This window comes from Danio rerio, chromosome 24, assembly GCF_052040795.2.
Source record: "Danio rerio strain M-AB ecotype USA chromosome 24, GRCz13ab, whole genome shotgun sequence".
In the NCBI taxonomy this organism is placed as follows: domain Eukaryota; kingdom Metazoa; phylum Chordata; class Actinopteri; order Cypriniformes; family Danionidae; genus Danio; species Danio rerio.
The window spans coordinates 197,507-217,500 of NC_141044.1; the positions used below are offsets into that span (position 1 = coordinate 197,507).

The window sequence follows — 19,994 nt, forward strand, 5'->3', positions numbered from 1 at the left end:
CACCGAGCTGCTGACAGTGTGTTTATTGAGGGTTTCTGGCTGCTGAGATGTCAATGTGTGTTTGTGTATCTGCTTGTGTGTGTGTGTGTGTGTGTGTGTGTTTGTGTTTGTTGATGTCATTACAGGTTGGTTCCTCTAGATGACGCTAGAGACATTCATCATCAGATCACACTGTCAGTTCTGGAACTCCAGGTACATTTTCCAAAGTAAATCTACTGTTATATTACACAAATTAAACCATTAATGATTAGTTTTGAATAATTTCACATTATGACCTGTAAAATACTGTTTGTGTGTGTATTTAGAGACATTTAGTCTTGTAAATATGAGCTTAAAGACTCCCACTGCACATATTCTGACTGTCTCCATCTCCTGAATCATACTGTATCTTCAATTATCAAATATTTCAGTCTCATTTAGTCGTTTTTTTTCTAAATATTTGATTATTTAACTTAAGCATTTGCAGGATGCATCTATTTTCTGTAGTAATACAGTTATAAACACTGAGTGTGTCTGTTCTGCTCAACTGTGTGCAATAGATGTGTGCGTTCTCAACATTTAATCACAGAACAATATAATATTGCAGGACCGCTGGTGTGTGTTCTGATGGGGCTGATGGTGTGTGTGTGTGTGTGTGTCCTGCAGGTGTCTGTCGGGTCATGATGAGCATCTGGTTATATTCCACAGGGACACACAGCTCTTTCTCACCCGCCTCCTCTGTTTAATCTGTCCTTCCTCTTGTTTTCTATGAGCGATGCCACCTCTCTCTCTCTCGCTCTCTCTCTCTCTCTCTCTCGCTCTCTCTCTGTCTCTCTCCCTCTCTCTCTGTCTCTCTCTGTCTCTCTTTCTCTCAGTAATGATAGGCAGATGGCTCAGAGCGGGGCTCTGCATCTACCTGTGTGGACAGCTGGTGTTGTCCCATTAACACTTAAAGAGAGGTCTGCCACTGTCACCTGAGCACCGGGAGGGCCCTGGCAGCCCGCATCACAACACCAATCAGAGCGAGAGTCAGCTCGCTGCCCACTCCGCCTGCAGGATCAGCGTTGCTCCACAGCAGCAAGAGGAGGAGGAGGAGGAGGACAGGCTCTTCTTTAACATATGATGGACACAGGTTAGCAGAAGTGTGGAGCAGGGGGGATTCTGTCCGTCAGTCACTGATTTCATGTGGGTGTGGCTGTCTAAAATGTATGCAAATGAGCTTTAGCTTGCAGGGGCGGAGTTTAAAAGCACAGAGAGTGTGATTACACTACAAAGAGTTTGTTTAAAAAGGTGTATATACATATATATTGTTTTTCTTTTTGCTTTAAAAAAGTCCCACAGAAACAAAACAGCCCATATTCAGCAGATGTATTCAGCAATATAGATGTCGGCTGAGTGTGATTGTCCAGTGATTCTTGATTAGGTGTGGGTGTGGCTATGCAAGGTGTATGCAGATGAGTGTGGCATTGGGGGTGGAGATATTATTTTTAATTTCTTCATTTACTCCGTCAAGCATGTATTGCTGCTTTATGTGTTGATTTAAATCAGTATATTAACAGAGCTATATTTACTGTGGTGAAGCAGGCAGTTAGCACTGTACCTTCAGCTCTCACTGAACTCATGAAGCCTGCAGGTCTGCTGTAAGAGTTTCTTCTTATTCCCGTCAGACGTGTGCGGCCCTAGGAGAGCACGCTTACAGAGACTTTAATAACTCTAATTAAAGATAAGCGCTGCGCGACCTTCAGCTAGCGGAGAGCAGTGCTTCTGCAGACACTAGGAGACATGCAGAGTGATGGAGCTCCACACCTCCTCATTCACAAATAACACACACAACACAACACACGCTGTCAGAGACACCTGAGCTAGAGGAGGCGGATCGTGATATCACTTCTGTAAGGGGTTCAGCCCAGTCAGCAGTGTGTGAGTATCTCCAGCAGCCTGTGAGGGTGGACATGAGTGAATCGGTTTATTCTAATCAGACTTGATGCAGGAACACTGTGATTGGCATTCTCCCTTTGTACGTGTCATCAGAGGGGGAAAGCCCCGCCCACTAGTGCCCATCTCATTAGCATGTCCAGCAGGCCTGAGTGAGAAGCAGCCGTCTGTCCATTAGCCATTAGAGTGTTTAAATGCATTAAAACACTGACAGAGCATCATGCTGACAAAATAAAGCTTTTTTATTTACTCCAAAATGCATTCCACTTAGCAACCACATAGGGCGACCCTAGCAACCACTCAGACGCAGTGAAGCATTGAAAAAGCGCTCTCATCTTCAGATTTGATGTCAGTAAATGCTGTAACTCGTCTGTTATAAGTGCTGTTTGACAGGAGAAGAGACTCTAGGTTATCAATCTCATCATGTAGAGCTCAAAATTCAGAACTCGCAGCTCTGAAATAACTTACAATTATCCATTCCAATTGAATATTATTCAATATATTTATTCAATATGTGGTCCCCACAGTGGAATGAACCGCCAACTATTCCAGCATATGTATTATGCTGTGGATCCTCTTCCAGCCACAACCCAGTAGTGGGAAACACCCATGCACGCTCAGTCACACACACACACACACTTATACATCACAGCCAGTATAGTTCCCCTATAGCGCATGTGTTTGGACTGTGGGGGAAACCGGAGCACCCGGAGGAAACCCACACCAACACGGGGAAAACATGCAAACTCCACACAGAAACACCAACTGACCCAGCCAGGACCTTCTAGCACCACCGTGATTAGATTATCTTCTAATGAGCAGCGGCTGTTGGACATCAGGCAGAGTGTAGGCTGCGAGTGTGCGGGTGCAGAACTGACACACTCCAGCTCCTTCATTTGCTCAGGATCAGCCTGTCGTCTTCTGAGATGTGTTTTGTTGAAGAATGACTCTGTGGACCGCACTGTTCCCTTAAGTCAAGAGACTTTATTATTGGCCTACTTCTGCTTAACCCCATTACCACTTAATAGATGGAGCAAGGGTTTTTTAGGAGGAGAACTGTTGCGGCGTAAATTAATGAGCAGATTCATCTGTAAATGAGCAGTGCCAGCAGACGGTGTGTGTGTGTGTCTGAAGGTTAAAGAGCGCACCGATCTGTGCCAGAACCAGGCCAGCTAATAATACACACATCTGACGCTCAACAACAGCTTCACAATCCATCCACAGCATCTAGAAATGTGCAACAGTGCGGAGAGTTTTACACTGATTTAAACTACATCAGGCCCAGATTACTGATGACTCTGACTGCAGCTAATGTAATAATGCATCATGCGGCAGACTGTAGTCTTGAGTTACAAGCATTTGCTCACGTCATCCTGTTTATTCCCACTCTATACACAGCACAAGTTCATTCCAAGGAGTTTAGTATGGAGGTACTGTTGTGCCACAGATGCTGTGCAAAACATGTTTGAATGTACAATATGAGGTGCTGTGTGCATGAAGGAGTTTGTGATCTGTTGGTCAGGTTTGGAGCAGGCTAAATTGCTTGTTGCACAGTTCTTAACTCAGTGTTGAGGTTCAAAACTGTCCAGACTGAATAAGCATGAATCTCTAACCAGTGGTCCACATTTGATCTTCAATATTAATATTTGTCCCCCTGTGTCGGATATTCAGAGCTCATCTGTAATGCAACGCATGTTGTGATTGGTTGTCAAGCCAGCCAATCAGAATTTAGCAACCGTCTAAGCCTGGGATATATGCAAATGCAAAAACACAAAGCTTTTTTATTCAATTCCATCATTGAAATATCTAAATCTGTCATCAATATTTGTAGAAATAATTCAAAACAAATGGCCAAAGCTCATAACAAACAGCACTTTACTATGAGGAGACTGATATAAACACTGATTGATCAGAGTATTGAGCAGTGTTTACAGTGATCTGATTGGTTAGAGTTGATGATTAGTACGCCCACCTGGAATGTGCGTGTGCAGATTTCCGCAGAGGTTTAGCCCGTCATTAATTCTGTTTATTTACTTCAGTAAATGTGTGTACATCTAGATTTAGTCAGTTTAATTTCTGTAATATTACTGACTAATGTGAAAATGTTCATCTGATTTATGTGCAGTGCAGTGTGTGCAGTAATATTTTCTGTTTTTTACTGGATATATTATATGACACTTGCTTTGTTTAACAAATAAAGTGGATCTAATTGGATTTGCATTTTAAACATTAAATAAAAGTTATAAAGGTATTATTTTTTATTTCATATATTACGGTTTTAGTTATGATGCTCCCAACATAATTACACAGACTTATTTACCAAAATTTCAGGCTGAAAGAGCAAAAAACGGCCGCAGACTCTGCCTGATGATGAGCTGTGCGCTGCGCTCAGTTTGCTCGTGTCTGCTGCTGAGTTAAAGTTCCTCTAATGCAGATTCACTTCCTCTAGTGTAGGGCTTGTGATCAACTCATGAGCTCTCTCTCTCTCTGTGTGTGTGTGTGTGTGTGTGTGTGTGTGTGTGTGTGTGTGTGTGTGTGTGTGTGTGTGTGTGTGTGTGTGTGTGTGTGTGTGTGTGTGTGTGTGTGTGTGATATTGATTTGACATGACTGTGTTTATCAGGTCTGAACGTGCCGCGTTCCTGCTGACCACACATTCTCTCTCTCACATACACACACAGACATTCAGTCTCACACTCTCTCTCTCTCTTTCTCATACACACACCCCCGTGGCTGATGTCCAGATGGCACACAGCGGGTGGAGGATGTCATTCAGACCCAGCACAACATCCACAAATGGGCCTGCAATCTAACATGAGCAGGCGTCCTCCCTCTCTCTCTCTCTCTGTGTGTCTGTGTGTGTGTGTGTGTGTGTGTGTGTGTGTGTGTGTGTGATGGAGCCGGACGGGCCTGAACCCCCTTTAACAATAGACTTGATCAGACTCTGCTGCAGATGAAGGGGGTCGAGAGGGAAAGAGGTCAGAGGTCAGAGCTGCACCCCCTCAGATGAATATATATGCAGCGAGAGAGAGACGGTGGAGGAGACACAAAGCCTGCGCTCTCACTGCTGTTTCTAGAGCGCATTTTAGAAGCAAACATTTTTATTATGAGTCAGCTGTGTGGAGTTTGCATGTTCTCCCTGTGTTGGCGTGGGTTTCCTCCGGGTGCTCCGGTTTCCCCCACAGTCCAAACACATGCGCTATAGGGGAACTGATCAACTACACTGGCCGTAGTGTATGAGCGTGTGTGTGTGTGTGTGTGAATGAGAGTGTATGGGTGTTTCCCAGTACTGGCTTGCAGCTGGAAAGGCATCCTCTGTGTAAAACATTGGCTGTAATAGTTGGCGGTTCATTCCGCTGTGCCAACCTCTTAAGAATAAATAGACTAAGCTGAAGAATGAGATAGATAGATAGATAGATAGATAGATAGATAGATAGATAGATAGATAGATAGATAGATAGATAGATAGATAGATAGATAGATAGATAGATGGATGGATGGATGGATGGATGGATGGATGGATGGATGATGGATGAGTAGACAGATAGATGTTTTGTTTGTGAGTGTTGTTGTTGAGGCTCTTCTTCATCAGCTGTTGTTCTTCTTCATCATCAGTCTTCATCAAGAGTTTCTGCTATCATCATCATCATCAGAGCAGCGGCGCGCGCGTTCTTATGCAATGCGCGCGTCCAGCTGAGAGCGGGGAATGTGGGCGTATCTCTGTCGCGCCGTCAGCCAATCAGCAGCCGCGAGTCTGAGTGTTTTGTGTGCCGCTCTCAGTCCTCCAGCAGCAGCTTCAGTCTCTACAACTGGAGTCCAGCAGGAGAACAGAAGAGGAGCGGGATTATCTCCAGGAGGAGGATGAAGATGATGATGAAGATGATGATGATGGAGGCAGTGCCGTGTCGACTGGTGTTTCTCGCCGTGTTCTTCGGATCCCGGGTCCAGCAGACTGAAGGTAAACCCGCGGTGTTTAATGCTGTGCTCGGCCCGTCTGAGGTGCTCTTTGTTTGCAAGCATTGCAGCCCCGAAGTGTGTGTGTGTGCGCGTGTGTGTGTGTGTTTGTGCAAAGATGGCGCAGGTCAGAGAGGGAGAGACCCGTAATAATAAGACAGAAAAGCAGAAATCCACCGCTGATTCAGTGAGAATGAGGAGAAAAGCGGAGCTAACACACCTGATTGCATTCATAACCGATTCGGAGCAGAGACTCGATTCACACACACAGACACACTCACAGACAGACAGACAGAGATGGGGGATACGTGTCTGATTAAATCTACAGTCCGAGTCTGTTTATTTCGCGATCAGTGTTGCGATCTACACACACACACAGTTCCTCAAGGCGGTGCATGTCCAGTCCAGACTGCTGTGTGCACACATTAAACTCTTCTCGATCCAGTGTCATTAACCAGTTTATTGTCTACTGTGGAGTAAAAGCCTACTTTTGTTGAGTCTGATAATCTGGCAGCTCAAAAATCGTCTTTATTTACTGTAAACTCACTAATAATGTAGTTTGGAGAGTTTGAGCTCAGTTTGAACAATAGAGAAAACTTACAATACGCCATATAACGTTACGGTGATTTACACATCCAGCTAGCTGGACCGGCTAACGCTGCGTTAACTGCGCTGATAACGGTTTAAACTCCGCTTTATCCGCGCATGAAGAGTTGTAAATAGTTGGTATTTATTTTAGAATATAACTTAAATATTATGTTCTTGGTTTTGTTTTGTTTACAACTTTTTAAAAGTGTGTTTTGTCAGCTCGATTGACTTTTCTAAACAGTTAGCTGTTAGCTACTTGGCTAACTTACTTTCCACTCAGTTCTTTAACGTTAGTTGGCTAACTCAGTTTAACAGAAATAACTCGTTTGTTTACTTGTTAGCGTTTGTGTATTTGCTGTTGTGTGTGTGTATATATAAGAAGCAGAGGTATTTTCGCCAGTGTTGGTGGTTTCTCTGCTGTTGTTTATAACTTTCTGTTTATTACTCCGTTATTAAGTCGCTGTTCATCATTATAATAGTCAGTCATATAAACACAAGATGATGTCAGATGGAGATGTATAGACTCAGAACTGTGGGCTGTAGATTATAGACTGTCTCAAGCACAACTGTGCTGTCTAACTAACGATGTGTGACAGGAGAAACACAATAGAGCTGCTCTTGTAATTAATGTGTACTTATCTAGGAAATGTCCCCGAGTAATAACCAAAGTTCTTTTGAAGAGATTGTCCATCCAAAACATGTCATTTCTGTCGTCATTTCCTCATATTCCTCTTGCTCCAAACCTGTTTGAGTTTCTTTATTCTGAACACAAAGGATGATATAGTGAAGAATGCTGGACGAAAACAGACACTGACTTCTAGAGTATTTCTCTTCTTAATATTGACTCTTTTATTTCAGCATATCTTCAGAATATTGTGTTTTGAGTTCAACTATAGAAAGACACATAAGGATAAATGAAGATGACAATTTTATTTTTGGGTGATCTTTAAAGACTATAATAAAACTGGGCTGTACAGTCTGTCAAAGGGATAGTTCACCCAAAAAATGAACATTTACTGGCCATTTCCGTCTTTTGGAGTAGATGTTAAACCCAGGTCCTGACTCTGTGTGGTCATTATTAATCCTAAGATGTCCTTGGTCAAAGAGTAGGGGTTTAACCCCTGCATCCTGGCTCAATCTGCCCACTGGCCTCTGTCCATCATGGCCTGCTAACCATCTCCATATCATGTCTCCCCTCCACCAATCAGCTGGTGTGGTGTGCAGTCTGGCGCAATCGCTTCATCCATGTGGACGCTGCACACTGGTGCTGGATGAAGAGATTCCCCCTAAAAATGTGTAAAGCGCTTTGAGTGTCCAGAAAATCGCTATTATAATATAATTATAATTAATAATATAATAATAATTATTATTATTATTATTTACTCTCACTTAAATGGCTCCAAAACCTGGAGTCTTCTGTTGAACAGTAAAGGAGATATTTTGAAGAGAGCTGGAATCCTGTAATCATTAACTTTTTAATAGTATTTGTTTTAAGTCAGTGGTTCTCAACATTCTTCAAAATATCTTCTCTTGTGGCCAACAAGTAAAGGATGAGGAAATGATGACATCTCTTAACATGTTTTCAGTCTGGTGCAGTGTTATTTATTTCCTCGTTGTCGTCATATATATTGTGTTTTGAGTGTTTGTTCTCTGCATGTGTGGCGGTGAGGAGGAGCTCAGGGTTTGTTGATGCTCTTCTTCTTGAATGTGTTTTGTCACTCTATATCTGCAGATGGAAGTGACTGCAGGTTTGATCTTGTCACTCTGGATTGAATAATAATAATTCTTCTTCTCTCTTTGTCTGGCGGGCAGGCGTGCGGGTGGGGGGAACACACTCTTATAGTGGTGTTTAGGTGTCTTGTTTGATCTGGTTCACCTTCACTGAATGTGAAATGGCTGCTCGATGGGCATTGTGTGAATCACGTGTGTGCTGACGCTCTGAAGAGCCGAGATGTGTGTCATTGTGAGATGTTCATAATCAGACTAGAGTGAATGGAGCAATTAAATAATGTCACGATACCTGCGTGACTACTGGAGGACGCTAAATGATCAAGCTCTGTCAGTGTTTGTGGCATAATGTTCTGTAACACACACATACATCAAGGATTGCCCTACTAAGGATGATAGTAAGAATGGTAACTACCGTATATTAGCACACTATAGATTCTGTTTAATGTCATATCGGAGGATTATGATTACTGTTATAATAATTCTGCTGTTATTATTATCCACACTGCGACAATGCTGCGGTTTTTAATGCATTGTTTGACATGGTCTGTCTTTTTAAATGCTGGAGCTTTTTGAGCATGATGGTATTATGGTATTATTCCAAAAAAATAGTATTATTCTGCAGTATTATTTGGATATTGTAACAGTGTGGAGTTCAGAATTCTCACAGAATTAACATGATTATTAATAACACTTTAATAAATGACTTATTTGTTTATGCAGGTGTTTTATTTAGGTTTCTGTTTATTTGCGGTGGAGAATTGCATTATGGGATGTTCATCTCTCCTCCATTGACTTTTAAGGTTGAAAACTCAACTGTAGTAGTAATTTATAGAGAAGAATGAACTCTGTACAAGAACATCAAAAGTACAGTCAGTTTATCTCCAGTTTTAGTATTATATAGGACTTATTTCCAACCCTTGACTGAAGCTGTAAGTGAGTTTTGGGTTAAAGCCTCATTATTTGTGGTGTTTGCACACGCTTTTAGGTTTCACATTTACTAGAAAAGTCCACAAACAGCTTGATACCCGACAGATATTCGACATGCTAAAAACCCAGAGCTCAAAATCCTGCTGTGTGAACTGTGCTCTGATTGACAATAACATCGGCGATTACCTACAGCCAATGAGAGAGCCAGGCCAGTTGTTAGTGGTTCTTCCTATTGTAAAGTGATGCAGTGTTGCTGATCTATCTTGCAGTGTAAACACAGCAGTGATGAAACACTAGTGTAGATAGCCATGCAGTGTGACGCCACTACTCTGAAAATCCTGCATAACGCGCTCTACAATCACTGCCGTTTATCGAGCAGCCCTAACCCAGGTCTGTGTACAGCGCAGTGCTCCATGTGTGTTTGCTGAAGCACACCTGAGCTCTGCAACGGTGCTGCTGTTGTCTGTGTGTGAATGATCTCCGTCTGCTGCTGTTCTGTGGATGAGCTTCAGCGGATCCAGAGACACTCGGGGACAGTGATTTAGCGCACTCGGCCCCGGGGCCCCTAAACGCACGGGCCCTAAGAGGCTCGTCTGAGCATTTGATACATGCTCTCTATAATAACGCTGCCTTTGGGACATGAATCTGTGGCATTTTCCTGACCCCAAACTGCCTGTTGTCCCGGCTTAAAGAACCAAAACTAATTTGAGAAGTTGCATTAGTGCCAGCTGTGATTGAGTCGAGCTACTGATGCGTTCACAAGCCGGATCCACTCATTTGCAGTGATAGTGGCTTTTAAAAGTGTAGCGTGCACTGGGAAATCAGCACAAGCATCTGAGGGTTTCCTGGAGCTTTATTAGGCTGGACTTAAAGCAGTGGTTTTCTAGTATTGGCTTATGACGGTGTCTGATTGTCTTGTTGTAATGATATTAACTTAAGCTCAGTTCAAGTGTGTTTGTATAGAGATTGTCACAATAATTATCATGACACAGCAGCTTTATAAAAAGTGCAGGTTATTACTACATTACAGTCAAAACCGTTAAAGAGTATCGGCTGGACACAGCTAACCTGCAGTTATATATAGTGTTTACCAAAATAGTGATGTCTGTGTGTTTAATACATGATCAATATTATGCGTATACGATATATTAGTTATGTAATGCTGTAAAACTGATGAAGTATGATTGGTAATGCCTCATTAGTAAATGTTAATTAATGCATTGAGAAATTACCACATTTATTAGAGTTGCATGGTCTGACATGGCAATATTTAGTTTTGCAGCGATATGAATATCATTTCACCAGGCTTTTTTGCAGAACTTGAACAATCAATCGTATAATAGCATTGTCTTCATGCTATAAATCAGCTCAATTATATATCTTTATCTTTAATCTCTAATGAATAATCTGACCGCTGCGCATACATACATTGAGATATGGGCGGTGTTCAGCTCTACTCCTCTTGTTGATCCGTCAGACCGCAGCGCTCTCAGTTTTCTCTATTGGATCCGGCCAGCAGTACCTGTTGGAGGATCCCGGATCACTTACAGCACATTATTATTATACCGCCGGCCGTTCAGACTGTGGGGTTTGTGGTTTGGATGCAATAGGAGATAGTGGCATGATTAATGGACTCTGTCAAAGCAACATAAATCAAGCCATTCTGCAACTTGCACTGTCAACACATCAGTGCAGTCTGCAAAAAATGATGCAAACGCAACAGTTTTAGCAATAACTCATCTACAAATTAATATATTGGTTATGCTTGCATTGTTTCAAACTCAAATCTGCTGTAAAGTACAAAGCTAGGGTGCATAAACCTATCAAAGTGACAACAAAGACATTTATGAGGTTACAATAAACACAGAATGCTGTTTTAAATTTGTGAATACTGAAAATAGCAGTTTCTACTGAAATATAAAGCAGCACAACTAATAATCATGATGCTAATAAAATGACTTATGCTGATAATAATCATATTGTAGTGATTCTGTATGATCATGAACACTGTAAACTGCAGTAATGATGCTGAAATACAGCCTTACATCATTGATATACACTCACTGGCCACTTTATTAGGTATACTGTCCAACTGCTCGTTAAAGCTAATATCCAATCAGCCAATCACACATCTGATCTACTGGGATTTTCATGCACAACCATCTCTAGGGTTTACAGAGAATGCTCCGACAAAGAGGAAATATCCAGTAAGCGGCAGTTCTGTGGGCATCCTGCCTTGTATCAGCGGTTCAGGCTGGTGGTGGTGGTGTAATGGTGTGGTGGAGATTTTTTTGGGGCCATAAGTACGCCACAGCCTACCCGAGTATTGCTGCTGACCATGTCCATCCCTTTATGAGCACAGTGTCTCCATCTTCTGATGGCTACTTCCAGCAGGATAACGCAGCATGTCATAAAGCTCAATCATCTCAGACTGCTGAACATGACGATGAGTTCACTGTACTCAAATGGCCTCCACAGTCCCCAGAGCTCAATCCAATAGAGCAGCTTTGGGATGTGGTGGAACGGGAGATTGGCATCATGGATGTGCAGCCGACAAATCTGCAGCAACTGTGTGATGCTGTCATGTCAATATGGAGCAAAATCTCTGAGGAATATTTCAGTAGCTTGCTGAATCTACACCACCAAGGATTGAGGCAGTTCTGAAAGTGAAAGTGTCCAACCCGGTACTATTAAGGTGTACCTAATAAAGTGGCCGGTGAGTGTACATCACACTTATTACTATATATTCACAGAGAAAACAGCTGCTTGAAATTGTAATGTTTTACAGTATTTTTGATCAGATAAATTATCACCTTTGGTGAGTATTAAATGCTTCTTTGGAAACAAAAATTACAGACAGAAAAGCCTCTTGAAATGAGGCAATATTGTAAATGTGCAGCAGAAAGCTCCATGTGGCATGCGCTCATATTAAAACCACAATGCAGTTTATTTTTAATGAACTGAAAATGAATTGAGGCAGATGCTGTTCATCAGAATATCCTCTCCGACACGCATGTTCTTTATTATCAGTCTAGAAATGTGTTATTTATTTCCCCTGAAGCTGTTCAGTGGCATTATGAGAAGAGCAGTCATGATGCAGCTGTAAACTTTACTGTTCACCATAGCTCACTAATCTCATATTCAGATTGTTTACCAGTAAATAAGATCACTGCTCACTGAAACAATTCAATAATAAAGTTGTTATAACACTTATCCAGAAGATTGGTAAATAAATACCTTTATGGTGCTGGTTTGTCAACTTATACAGTATATGGACAGTATAAATACAGCGTTTAATATTTATCTTATTAAATAACACACAGAGAATAAGTTTGAAATGGTGCAAGGCCCAGTAAATGAATGATGACTGTTTTTGCAGATTAACTTTGCATTTAAACTTATGTATGTATGTGTGTGTGTGTGTGTGTGTGTGTGTGTGTGTGTTAGAGTAAACACGTGTCCGTCAGCGAGCTGCAGTCTCACTCCTGTCCTGCATTTGTTTTATCGGCCACTTTCAAACGGAGTTTTGCAGCTTTACTGCGTTTCTCCTTCCTCCTGGAGCTTGTTACCCCAAATGGAGACTGTGGCTGTCTGTCCAATGGGCAGGTTTATGATCCCAGCGGCGGGTATTTATAAAGAACAGTCCGTCATGTGCCCTGACACGCAATTAGCAGAGCCTGGGGCAGAGAGAGAGAGAAGCTGTGTGTTTGAGGAGCACACACTCTGACGCTCACTGGCCGTTCCCTCACAAGGCTTATTAGAGCGCTGTGGGAAGTCAGATTGAGAATCTCTGTGTTTCTGTGTGTCCTAGAAAATGTGTCTCTGCCAATCCTCCGCTGAGTCTGCTTAATAGTGCAGACGGCTCCTTGAAGACACAGACCAGTGCTGGAACTGGGTCACCAGTGTCCACCAGAGCTCCTGTACACTCTCGTTGTTGGAAACTTGGCATGGACGATCACACTCCATCTGTTTGGTGCAGTAAATTCAGCGTATTCTTGATGGACAAGCAGATGCAGCCGGGGGAATCTTTAGGTCTGAGGCTGATCTTAGGTGCAATAATTGCACTATTGTCTTCGCCATGATGGCGTGTGTTAGCCCCGCCCAATTCCTTAGACAGACCTTATATGAGAATTTAGGTGAAAACAAACAGGAAGTGCATGTTCTGTGCTGATGATACAGAAATGATGTGTAAGAGCGTTCAGTATGTCTGCTGATTAACTCAGTGGTCCTGCTGATAATGCTGTGTCTCCTGGAGCTGGGTTTCCACACTCCACTGACGCGTCTGGGAACGGCTGACGCTTTCAGTCAGTCAGATGTGGATGAGCGAGTGAATCTGGATTATTGCTGAGTGTTTCTCAGTGTTCACACAAAGACCTGAGCAGCAGAAGGCCCTGTGGGGGAGTCTGAGGGCCCCGGGGTCCATCTGAGACACACACACACACACACACACATCTGTCACACACAAAAGCCTGCCAATGATGGGGCGTGAAGGGTTAGGGGCCGCAAAGATGACCTATGGAAATGACTCCAGACACACACTGGAGCTGCAGGGGGAAGGGTGTGTGTGTGTGTGCGTGCGTGCGTGTGTGTGTGTGTGTGTGTGTGTGTGTGTGTGAGAGAGAGAGTGAAAGAGTTTATGTAAGTGTGTTTCTTAGTGTCTGATTTTGCATGTCTGTGGTGTGTGTGTGTGTACTGTGTGAATTAATGCGTGTGAACTACTGAACGTGTGTGTCGTGGTGTGTGTGATATCAAAATGTATGATATCGAATTGTGTGTCTCTGTGTGAGTGGGATTTTGTATGTGTATTTCTGTAGGATGTCACGTGTGTGTGTTTGCGTGTGTGTGTGTGTGTTTGTTGTGTAGTGTAGTGTGTGTGTATGAGGTATAGTGTTTGTGTGTGTTTGTGTCTGTAATATCATGTGTGTATGATGTGTAGTGTGTGTGTGTGTGTATGTTGTGTAGTGTGTGTGTGTGTGTATGACGTATAGTGTGTTTGTATGTTGTGTAGTGTGTGTGTGTGTGTATGATGTATAGTGTGTGTGTGTCTGTGTATATGTTGTGTAGTGTGTGTGTGTGTGTGTGTGTATGACGTATAGTGTGTGTATGTGTGTATGTTGTGTAGTGTGTGTGTGTGTGTGTGTGTATGACGTATAGTGTGTGTGTGTGTATGACGTATAGTGTGTGTGTTTGTGTATATGTTGTGTAGTGTGTGTGTGTGTGTATGACGTATAGTGTGTGTGTGTGTATGTTGTGTAGTGTGTGTGTGTGTGTGTGTGTGTGTATGTTGTGTAGTGTGTGTGTGTGTGTGTGTATGACGTATAGTGTGTGTGTGTATGTTGTGTAGTGTGTGTATGACATATAGTGTGTGTGTGTGTATGTTGTGTAGTGTGTGTGTGTGTGTGTGTGTGTATGTTGTGTAGTGTGTGTGTGTGTGTGTGTATGACGTATAGTGTGTGTGTGTGTATGACGTATAGTGTGTGTGTGGTGCTGAAGCTCTGCTGCTGGTGTGTGAGGCGGTGTCGGCTGCAGGTCTGCTGGTTGCCTGGTAACGGCTGTAATTAATTCATCTGCGCAGTGAAGGTGAGCTGCTGATGATGAAGATCTGCTTCTGCTCTCTGTATTCTGACACACACACACACACACACATGCGCGCGCAGTGAAGGCGTCCTCTTGTCTACATGTGAGCATGTCTGTGTTCTCCTACACTCAGGTTAAACTGTAGTGTAATCCAGCGCTGGAGCTGAGTGTAGAGCAGGTGAGGAGCGCTGGAGTGAAGCGGAGTCTGTCTCAATGGAGCTGACGTGGAAAGATTAATGAAGAGTGGGACTTTGTGGCGTTACACTGAGATATATGTGTGTTGCATCAGATTTCATCTAACCTCCTGCTGCGCTGAGCTGTTTAACCAATCACACGTCCACATGTGAATGCAGTGGCCAATCAGAAGCATTAGATTAGTCACCGCTGAGGCCACTGTGCTGTTCCTCATTAACAGCAGCCGGTGTCCTGAGTTTACCACCACATCATGCTGCCAACACTGTATTTGAATGGTTCTGAGGTTGGGGTCGGGGATTAGGTAAGTTAGTGCGATATTACAGCTTCAGATCACACTACTCCACATTAACATTTACACTGGAAGCTTGCGCCTTTAAAAGGTGCTACCTACTTTCTGAATGGGAGAGAGACAATCTCACAAAGCAGGACAACACCGACAGAACACCGGTCCAGACATGATGTGATGAAAGAGATCAGTTTAACAGTGATAGACTCATTCTGGATGTGTGTGTGTGTGTGTGTGTGTGTGTGTGTGTGTAGTCAGTATATAAATATTAATATATATATATATATTCTGTTCAATAATATATAAATATTTATAAAACATGTATATTAATGTAATAGTCCTTTTTCTGAAGGGTTGATCATGGATATGCATTTGCATATCTGCGCTGTATGCTTGCATTATTTTATACTGTGTTGTATTGACAGAGTTACCTGCATTGTGATTTATATAGGTGGATAAATGTACATTATTAAACCACATATAATGCATGTTAGCGAAACGCCTCTGGAAATCAGTTCCTGTGGGCAAATGAACCCCCAGATGTCAATATTGCATCAGAAAGCAAACTGTTCAGCATATTGTTGTGGAGTGCACTATTTATAGTGTTTTGTTGTGTGGGAAATTTCCAAGATTTCGCAATTAATTTTTAATATCTCAGTTGACGCTCTGAATGTAAATACACCATGATAATATGACAATGACTGCTGCTGTAATCCTAGTAGTTGTAGGAAGTTCCAGTGTTAAAGAACAGGAGAGGGTGGAGAGAGAGCAGGAGGAGGCTGAGACATTTATCATGCAGAGAGTCTCTGAAGGCCTGCGCTCTGACCCTGAGCTCTGCTGTTTAGACTGATCCTCTTCTCAATCAGAACAGAGCTGTGTGTGTGTGTGTGTGTGTGTGTGTGTGTGTGTGTTTGTGTGTGTGTGTGTGTGTGTTTGTGTTTGTGTGTGTATGCTTGCATGTGTGTTTGTGTGTGTGTGTGTGTGTGTGTGTGTGTGTGTGTGTGTGTTAGGGCTACACTGTAAAAACTGACCGGTAATGAGCAGTTTCCATATTTTCGGAAGTTTATCTGCGGTGGTGAACTGCATTATGGGATGTTGATCTCATACATGTGTAAATTCAACTCTACAGTTTAACAAAGTGACTTTTACTGACATTTTAGTGATTTGCAATATCATAATGCATAAGAAATAACAGGAGTAAGTGTGTAAAATAAGAGTAAATGTGCTGCAGTTTATTACAAGGTTTCTGTAGCGTAATATACAACACCAACACACACAATACAGCACTGCACACTGATACACACGTGCAGAAAAGTTGTTGGATGAAGGGTCAGATCCCATAATGCAATATAAAAGCAGAATATTGGAAAAACACTGATAGTGCAATATTTTATTGTTCAATATTTCCAAAATAAATATTGGGAAGTGAAGCGGGCATGTGTAATCTTATCGTTTCCTGATGAATTGTGGTGAATTATGTACACAATGAAGACTGTGGCCTGTATGCAGTGTTATTTTACACTTGATTATGACCTAAATATTGTCAGATTCCCCACAGATATCTCCGTTTATTTCATGCATATCCTCACTCTGCTGTTTTATCTGTGCTTGTCATTTGTTGACTGTGTTTTCTGTATGATGCATGTCAGATTCACCCACAGCAGTCTGAATGAAGGAATTCTCTCCAAGCAGAGCTGTAAAGGCCATCTGAGGAAAATGCAGAATTCAAGAGAAATCACAGAAAAATCCAGAATAACAATGTCAGAATTATCCAATATTGCGCAGACCGAGCACACAGTGTGTGTGTGTGTGTGTGTGTGTGTGTGTTCGGTTTGCACAGTCTGCTCTTCTGTTGATCCTCCAGCAGTCTGTCTGACAGATGATGCTTCTGAAATATTGAGATGGATTATGATGGTCTTGAAGAAACAGCTGTGCCGAGTACCTGCGCCAGCGTTCTGCCATCAGCTGCAATTAAATATTAGCAACACAAATCAATCTTAACCTGCCCCACACAATTAATGCGAGCGATGTTAACATTTGTTGTGGACCTGTACCGTAATGATGAGGCTTTGTAGACGGACAGTGTTCTGAAAGATCTTGGGGTTGCCGTTTAATAAACACACAAAGCATAGCAATAATTCAATAATGCTGGAGGAGAGATCAAGATCTCGCTGAAGATCTCCGTTAGTTAGATCTATTACAGCAGCAGACGCATGATCAGAGCAGAGGCTGGTGAAAGTGCACACATTCATAAAAAAACTAAACTATTTTGTCACATGGATATTTAAATTTAGATATAATTAGTATCAAATACATGTATATTTAATAAGAAATATATAAAATAAACATTTTCTCAAATGTATGTGTGCATGCATGTATTTATTTATAAATACAAAATAAATATACACATTTTGTTAAATAAAACGTCTATTTTGGATGTGATTAATCTTCATCAGCACTGATAATGAATAATCACAGGTACAGTCTCATTCATAAAACTGATCGACAGCTCTGATGTTCATCTGTAGTGCTTTGGAATGCTAATTATTGTGAAAAGCGATATACAAATACACGTCGAGTTGGATTGTTTCCCAGTTGGCTCGGCTTCGGCCTCTCAAACTCAGTGATATGTGTTGTTAGGAATACTAACCGACCCTCTCTAGCTCTCCACCCATTAAGATGAGGATGAAGATTAATTATCTTGGCTCTGAAAACTGGACACACTCTTCAATTGATCTCCGTCTGCGCTTCAGAAAGCACACACACACACACACACACACACCTATTCATTACAGTCTCCAGTGTGTGTTTGAGTTACAGCGCCGTCTCCTCCCAAAACACTGCGCTTTCAATGCCACATCATTCAATTACTACATTAGCGCTTGAAGCTAAAGGCTCTGAAGATGTGAAATCCAATTGCCATTGATTCCCAAAATCAGTAGTGGTTGTCTTGAGGGTTTTGTGTGTGTGTGTGTGTGTGTGTGTGTGTGTGTGTGTGTGTGTTTGTGTGCGCCCGTTTCATTTATAAGAGCTGAAACTCTGCAGACGTTCCCGGCCATTTATAAATTGGGTTATGTGGCCTTAATCAGATAGCGGTGATGGAATTGGGTTAATTGAAAGCATTATAGCAATTGAGCGACTCAGACCATTACTCCAGCAGTCATGAAAAGCCTGCAATTCTGTTCCATTCCCTAACCGAGTTAAAGCCTTCCTCTCAGACTCGTCTTCATTCTGTTAAAGATTTCAAGAACTTTACAGCTCAAAGACACAAGCGCCGCTGATAAATCACCCAAACGCTTCATCTCGGACGCTTTCATTGGCTAGCACTGTGGCCTCACAGCAAGAAGGTTGCTGGTTCAAGTCTGTGTGGAGTTTGCATGTTCTCCCCGTGTTGGCGTTGGTTTCCTCCAGGTGCTCCGGTTTCCCCCACAGTCCAAACACATGCACTATAGGGGAACTGATCAACTACACTGAGTGTGTGTGTATGGGTGTTTCTCACTACCGGGTTGCAGCTGGAAGGGCATCCGCTGTGTAAAACATATGCTGGAATAGTTGTCGGTTCATTCCACTGTGATAAATAAGGGACTAAGCTGAAGGAATGTGTAGAATGTAGTGTCTTTAATCTGCTGTCTTGAAGGAGGTCAGGTCAGGGGTCTGTCGGTGTGTGTGTGGAGTGACACGAGGACGAGTAAATGATGGTGAAGTCCATGCCAAAGTGAAAGTCTCTGTCTAATGTGAGCTAAAGAGAATAAATGCATGAGCTGACGGATGTGTCTGTGTGTTCGTGAGAGATGAGCACATTCATCAGAGTCTGCAGGAGACGACAGTGAAGGTGAGCTCAGTGTTCATCTGTGTCCTCTACAGTCACACACTTCACTCTCACAGCGTGTCTCATATATCCAATCACCATACAGCTGATGACCATGACAAGATCTGCATATTTACTCAAGATTGATCTAAGAGCGTGGGTGACACGCTGGCTCAGCGGTCAGCACTGTAGCCTCACAGTGAGAAGGTCTCTGATTCAGATTTCTGTGTGGAGTTTGCATGTTCTCCCCGTGTTGGTGTGGGTTTCCTCCGGGTGCTCTGGTTTCCCCCACAGTCCAAACACATGCGCTATAGGGGAACTGATCAACTACACTGACCATAGTGTATGAGTGTGTGTGCGTGTGTGCGTGTGTGTGTGTGTGTGTGTGTGGTTGATCTGGCTGTGTTTGGTGTTGTTTGTGGGATCTTTGGCTCTCCTCTCCGCAGCTCTTCTCAGTTTGCTGACCCGTCCTAAAATAGTCCTGGCTTCAGATTCACACAGGTTTCTGAGCTCCAGCCGCTCGCAGACTGACTCTGATTCTCTGCTGACGTGTTTCTGTGTTGTTTCTCCTCTGTGACGACAACAACAATGTGTGTGTGTGTGTGTGTGTGTTTGCTGGTTCAAGAACAGAAATGTGTATAATGTCAGGAGGATGATCAAGGGTTTCCACACAGACTGTTTAAATGTGTTTTGGAATATTCTTAGAATTGATAAAAAAAAGACGCACATGAGTGCAAAATCCTGCATTCTGATACTGGTGTGTCAAGGCGCACGTGAGAGATAACGTAGTAACCATGGTGACCGATGCGGTTTGTTTTTGTAAACTGAAGCTGCGTTCCAGACAACTCTTGAGTTCGTAGTTCTACGTCTAATCTGACCTGTGCATTGACAGATCCCCGACTGCAGAGAGACACTTTAAGTGGATTTATATGTTTGATGTAGAATAGATCTGTGCTAATAATCTCTGTGTTTTTGATGAGCAGTGTATCGAGGTGGAGTGACCGGGCAGCTTGATTC

The 19,994-nt window shown here is 42.6% G+C and overlaps 1 protein-coding gene across 1 annotated transcript in view; it reads left to right on the forward strand.

Annotated features, from left to right (window-relative positions):
* Positions 1–5,709: 5,709 nt before the first annotated feature.
* tgfbr1b (transforming growth factor, beta receptor 1 b) overlaps positions 5,710–19,994 on the forward strand; it is a 34,851-nt gene continuing 20,566 nt past the window's right edge. Inside the window, 1 exon segment of the mRNA NM_001115059.1 lies at positions 5,710–5,869. Coding sequence (NP_001108531.1) covers positions 5,773–5,869 — 97 coding nt within the window. The 5' untranslated portion in view covers positions 5,710–5,772.